General features: G+C 39.6%; 1 protein-coding gene across 1 annotated transcript; it reads left to right on the top strand.

Moving 5' to 3' along the window:
* The first annotated feature begins 435 nt into the window (after positions 1 to 435).
* Positions 436 to 4485, top strand: rab33ba (RAB33B, member RAS oncogene family a). The gene is made up of 2 exons (XM_028459025.1): positions 436 to 875; positions 3453 to 4485. The coding sequence occupies exons 1-2, from the start codon at positions 672 to 674 to the stop codon at positions 3939 to 3941; spliced, it is 693 nt and encodes a 230-aa protein (XP_028314826.1). The 5' UTR covers positions 436 to 671; the 3' UTR covers positions 3942 to 4485.
* Positions 4486 to 6771: the final 2286 nt, after the last annotated feature.

Here is a 6771-nt window from a genome sequence, read left to right as displayed (position 1 = left end):
ATTCTAAACCTGTTCATTTTATATGGTAAATTCTATATTCACAAATGTAAGTTCAACAAATCTACTCCCCTCTTTGTAAGCTTTCTGTGTAAATTTAAAGAAGATATCAAAACTATATCCCTTATTCATACAAAAAAACCGTGACAATATACAATGGTATTTTTGAAGTGGAATGATGACTGATTTACCCTTATTTATTTTATCTTTATTTTTCTCTTTGAATTTTGTAGATGTGATTCTTGCTTGTTCCCTTTCTGTATATTTTTATAATGTACACTTCTGACCTGTTGTAAATTTTCAATTAAATAAATAAATAAATACAATTAAAAAAAAATAGGAAAAGAGATAGGAGGGACTATTCGGACGCAGCCATAGATTAAGGGAAGTAGTTCTCCGGCTCACACGCTGGTGGCGGTAATGCACGTGTAACGCTAGGTGTCACCCGCTATTAAACAAAACGAAGAAGAAGAGTCTGTTTGTCAGCAGTAGACACTGCACAGCGATTTAATTACAATACTAACAGTTGGTTACATTTATTGTGCACACTTTTGGTGTGACCCTCGCACTTCTTAAATGTTGTGTTTTCATGCACTGCACGTGGACTAGTTTATTAACTTGTTAATCAGGGTTTCACACACAGCTGAGGCTAGCAGTTAGCCACTGCTGCTAACATGGCGGAGGGCGCTCCTAGCAGCTCCTCTCTCCCTCCTCCAAGGACCAGAATCTTCAAGATCATCGTCATCGGAGATTCGGGCGTGGGAAAGACCTGCCTTACGTACCGCTTCTGCGCCGGGAAGTTCCCCGACAGGACCGAGGCTACGATCGGTGTGGACTTCAGGGAGAGGCTGGTGGAGATCGATGGAGAGAAAATCAAGGTGCGAAGCTACTGCACACATGAAGCTAATGCTACAGCAGCTACACAAACTAACACTACATACACATGGGTGTGAACTATGAACCATCTTCAACAGGATATTAATGGATTAATTAAGTGTGTCTGTTAAAGTTAGTGGTTCAGATCCATCTTTTACTGTTAGAATTTATCTATTTGGGTTTGTAAGAATCATTCCAAATCAGTCTATTGTCAGTGGATCTGATTCAGATTTATCCCTGTCCTAGTACATTTCTACGAACTGTTAAAATGTACTTATGATCTTTCCATTTGTCCAAAAATGTAAGATCTTTACAGGTCAGATGAACCTCTGTGTTGGAAGATTTAGTTCTCGAGAGTCTTGTTCACCCTTTCATATCTCTACAAACATAAATACCAGGGATGTGAATCTTCCAACAACTCACGATTCAATTCTGATTCTTGATTCACAATTAATATTCTTAGTAACAAAGGGTGTCAATAAAACTTGACAAACGGTACTACAGATTAGACGCACTGAGATGGATTGAAAAACATCTTTTAATTTTATTTATTTATTTTTTCTTAAAGAAAAAAAAAATTCTTAAAAATGTTGAAACAATTCAGACATGAATTTATTTTTTCTCCCCCTGGCACCCTTAAAGGGGACATATCATGCTAAATCCACTTTTTTAGCTCTTAAATGCATTTTGTTGTATATTTAGAGTGCTTAGAAGTACAGAAAAAATCAAATTAGTCTCTTCAGGTGCTCCGTAGATATCTTTATATTCTGTTTTGCTCATATTTTTCAATCTGTTTTGATTTTTCTATTCTCTATTACGTTTTTTGAACTATTACATCACAGTATTTGCAGCGGAACTGCCAAATTAGTACATCAACCCCAGGTCCAACACTTAGAGCAATCCGCCATTTTTATTTCTCGCTTTTATTTTATAGTCCAAGGTCCAGGATGCCGAAGTTACGAGAGGATAAGTCAAAATGTTCGGTTGCTGGATGTAGTAACCCACACGCTTCATTACACCGTCTCCCAGCATCAGAACCTTTTCAAAGTGCCTGGTTGAGTTTTATTTTTCACGGAAATGTATCCACATCTGTGGGTAAGGTCATTTTTGTGTGCGCTAAGCACTTCAAGGATGACTGCTTCAGCAACCTCCGCCAGTATAAAGAAGGATTTGCCAAAGACTTTGTCTGATTGAGGGTTCAATTCCTTCTATCTTTGGAGACAACGAACAGAGCACTTCGGTAAGCTGTAAATAACGTTAAAAAGTTTGATGATAAGACATCCCTGTCATTGTTTTGTTAGCATTAGCAGTTGCACCGTCTTCAGTCTTCATATGTTAGCGCTGTGTGCTCGTTTTAGATCCTTGATGATATGGCCTACGTGATTTAATTTAAGTCTAAAGTTTTCATTAGTCATTTCATTTTGCCGTTTTTGTCTTTGAAAAGACTGTATTAAAATGCATTTCGTGACGTTAGCTTGGCGCTAGCGTTAGCTCGGTGCTTGTGTTAGCTCACTTGTTAGGGTTCTGCAGGTTCATCATCTTCATTTTCATCTCGCTCCGCTGGGTCAGACTCTGGCTCGAACATGTAAGGCTGGATGGACAAGTCTTCTGTTGTTGACATTTTGTAAATAACCTCTGAATAAAATGTTTATGCACCGCTACATAGCCGTATCTCTTCTATCAAACTACAAAAATGGCCGAGCAGGGTGGAGTTGAACCGAGTGTCACCTGAAGAGGGGGCGGGGTATGAAGTGTCTCATTTGCATTTAAAGAGACCGCACCAAAACGAGTTGCTCTCAGAAGCACATCAGAAAAGGGGTGGAGCTATAATAATGAGGAATTCAGACCCAAGCATTGCAGTTCCGCTTTATATAGACCACAACTGTATGATTTATATGTAAAAAGGAAGGATTTAAAACCATGATATGTCCCCTTTAATAATAAAGTGTCTAGAGGCCGAGTGGTCTAAGGCGCCGCACTCAAGGATTCTTCCGTTGGTTTACGTGGGTTCGAATCCCACTTTTGACATATAATTTTTTTCATTTTTACATATTTAACATGGCTAATTCCACCTTTAAAAATGCATATCCAAGAAAAATAAACATTTTAGGGTATTTCCTGGGTTAGGGATAAAATAAAAGGGTTAGCTGGGTAGCTAAAACTAAATATGAACTAAAATCCAACTGATGGAACTTTAAGTCAAGTGGTGCACCTATCACGTGACCTAAACTGGCCAATGAGGGGCGCTGTGTATGCATAGAGTGAATAAATACATATATTTCCAAACCAGATTTGCTCCAGCATGGAACATGAGTCTGTATTTCTCCTGCTGTCACATTTTTGGAACATTGTTCTCTCTGTAGACTTGGTTAAAGACTGTTGTAGAACCTAAACTTCTTACTTTTACAGAAAGAAACAATACGTACTGTATTTCTATTCTAGCTGATGTTAGCACCAGTGGCTAATGCTACTTCCTGTTTAAAGTTGAGCAGACGTGATTCTCAGCTTGCTGTTTGCCAGTGAACGTTAGAACTCGTTTCTTTGATGATGACGGAGTGATGCATTGCTCTCATCCACAGATCCAGCTGTGGGACACTGCTGGTCAAGAGCGCTTCAGGAAGTCCATGGTGCAGCACTACTACCGCAACGTGCACGCCGTGGTGTTCGTCTACGACATCACCAATGCTTCCAGCTTCCGCAGCCTCCCCTCGTGGATCGAGGAGTGTAAGCAACACGCCCTGGGCTCCGAGGTGCCCAGAATCTTAGTCGGAAACAAATGCGACCTGCAGGACTCGGTCCAGGTGGGCACGGACGAGGCCCAGCAGTTCGCCGACTCTCACTCGTTGCCTTTATTCGAGACGTCGGCAAAGAAGCCTAATGGCCCGGAAGAAGGAAGCCAGAGGAACAGTGACCACGTGGAGGCCATATTCATGACCGTCGCCCACAAGCTGAAGTCCCAGAAGCCTCTGGCGCTCAGCCAACCAGCTCAGGGTTTGGGAGGGGCTATCGACTTGAACAGGGGCACGGACAACAAGGGGGACAGGGGCTGGGGCTGCACCAGCTGCTGAGGATCTATTCTACTACTGCATCATAACTGTGGAACTATCTCACTGTGTGTGTTTGTGTTTTCAACCTGGGTGAGAGGACTACTGTTAGTGACCAGGTTTGAAGCAAACAAATCACATCAGGTATTTTAGCTGGAGCTTTGAGCTGAATTCTGGGTAAAAAATAATCAGCTTTTTTGGGTTTTTTATTCTGAAAGTCTGTTGGTTTTTATGGAATGTGTCAATAAAAAGCCACACGTTGGTTACTTTCAAACATTTTTAACCCCTAAGCTAATTCTCCAGTGTACACACTTATCATTCTGCACCTATCCTGTCAAAAAGATTTAAATGGCATTGTTTATGGATTTCACCTAGAATGCAAAGAAACTTTCTGAATGTTATTAAATATGAAAAATGATAACCAAGCTTTTAAGACTAACTTGTGGGGGTGTACATTGCCATGAATCTGGCGATAGTTTCACGATTTGCATGTCACAATACGATATATCCCGATACTAACCAGTGTGATGTATCACAATATCAATAATTTCACCTTTACAAGTACAAAATGGAATGAAATACAATTTATTTCTGTGGGGTTTTTTTTAAACTTCCGAGAACAAGTAAATGGTAACTAACTGTAATAAAAGTACCAGCATCAAAAACAAGTGGTATGTTTATCAAACTGACAAATTACATTTTTCAAAAAATGAGTTAAATTTTTACTTCTACAACAGATTCTGATAAGTATTTAAATCCTTATTGAAAAGTAACCACATACATCTATCAAAGTGCGAGGAGTGAGGTAGTTCAACAAGGTCTGATGTGGTTCACTGACACCTAGTGACCGGGCATTTATGTGCTGTGCATATGTTAGTGCAAGTCAATGGGTTTTTTTTGGTTAAAAAACATTATTTAAAAAAATTGATTTGGACATTTTTTTGGATCGATATGATAATCGTGTGGTGAAATATTGCCAAATAGTTTTTTTCTTACACCCTGACTAACCTGTCAAAGCTGGATAAACAAGTACTGACTTTGACAAATCCACAGAAAATAATGAAGGGAAAAATCCAAACTGTTAAGCTGTTATTGAAAACTAGTGGGATATAAAATCCATTGGTTCAATCATGTACTTTCAATAAATGTTTCTTTTTTTAAGTGAGTTTTTCAGTCTCTGCGAAGCACGATTTGTTTTATGCTATCGTTACACCGTTTGCCTTTGATCTACAAAGAGAAACCCTTTCATTTAGGCTCAGCACTTTACAATCTATACTTGACATGTTTAGTCTGAGAATAAAGTGTTTCTTCAATCACTGATTAGTTGTTTATGAGTTTGGGACCTTAAAGCAGACATAGGCAACTCGGTCTAATTTAATGTGGTCTCCAAAGCAAATGTACAATATGACAGAAAAATACACAAAACAAGAGCAAGAATAGATAAAAAGCTAGAAAGAATTACAACACTGCAGGAAAAGACAGCGAAAAACAGAAAATACTCCAAAAACACACACTACTACAAAAATGACCAAAACGTTAACAGTACATAAAATTACAGAAAATGACATGAGTTCACAAAAAGACAAGAAAAACACAAAAGATGAATCATCAAGCCCACAGTACTAACAAGCAAAACGACAGAAATACACTTACCTTACTCCAAAAAAAAGCAAAATGGCAACACAAATGCACAGTGTGACTCAAAAAAACATATTTTAAGGGGAAAAATACTCAAAAGGACTACAGAAATGCACAAAATGCCTCACAACAACAAACATACACAGGATGACAGAAACACACACAATTACTATAAAAACTTTGTTCTTTCCTGTTTTAATGCTCAGATCGCTCATCATACTAAATGTTGACATGAATGTTGATCATGTAACCATTTGAACACAGAACACATTTTTGTGGCCCCGCTGTGATAAAAGTTGCCTATCTCTGCCTTAAAGAGTAACTAAACCCCTGCTTTATCCTGACTAGGAGGGAAATTCAAAAAATGTCTTGGTTAATTTTTCCAGGTATTTATTTACTCATTCATTCATGGCCATCAAGCCAAACTGAGCAATCGTGGGAGAAGAGCCTTGGTGAGAGAGGTAAAGAAGAACTAAAAGATCACTGTGGCTGAGCTCCAGAGATGCAGTAGTGAGATGGGAGAAAGTTCCACAAAGTCAACTATCACTGCAGCCCTCCACCAGTCGGGGCTTTATGGCAGAGTGGCCCGACGGAAGCCTCTCCTCATTGCAAGACATGAAAGCCTGCATAGTTTGCCAAAAAACACATGGACTCCCAGACAATGAGAAATAAGATTCTCTGGTCTGATGAGACCAAGATTGACCTTAATTCTAAGTGGTATGTGTGGAGAAAACCAAGTACTGCTCATCCTCTGCCCAACAGAATCCCAACAGTGAAACATGGTGGTGGCAGCATCATGCTATGGGGGTGTTTTTCAGCTGCAGGGACAGGATGACTGATTGCAATTGAAGGAAAGATGAATGTGGACAAGTACAGAGATATCCTGGAAGAAAACCTCTTTCAGAGTGCTCAGGACCTAAGACTGGGCCAATGGTTCACCTTCCAACAAGACAATGAATCTAAGTACACAGATAAAATAACAAAGGAGTGGCTTCCGAACAACTCTGTGACCATTTTTGACTGGCCCAGCCAGAGCCCTGACCTAAACCCAATTGAGCATCTCTGGAGAGACCTGAAAATAGCTGTCCACCAACGTTCACCATCCAACCTGACAGAACTGGAAAGGATCTGCAAGGAAGAATGGCAGAGGATCCCAGAATCCAGGTGTGAAAAACATGTTGCATTATTTCCAAGAAGACTCATGGCTGTACTAGCT

This window comes from Gouania willdenowi, chromosome 10 (genome assembly GCF_900634775.1).
Source record: "Gouania willdenowi chromosome 10, fGouWil2.1, whole genome shotgun sequence".
Lineage (NCBI taxonomy): Eukaryota > Metazoa > Chordata > Actinopteri > Blenniiformes > Gobiesocidae > Gouania > Gouania willdenowi.
This window is presented reverse-complemented; position numbering and strand designations above follow the sequence as displayed.

What these genes read in the sequence shown, in the direction of transcription:
- rab33ba (XM_028459025.1), top strand. Translation starts at nt 672, where the DNA reads ATGGCGGAGGGCGCTCCTAGCAGCTCCTCTCTCCCTCCTCCAAGGACC. An exon ending in TCGATGGAGAGAAAATCAAG is followed by an intron (nt 876 to 3,452) that starts GTGCGAAGCTAC and finishes TCTCATCCACAG; the next exon opens with ATCCAGCTGTGGGACACTGC.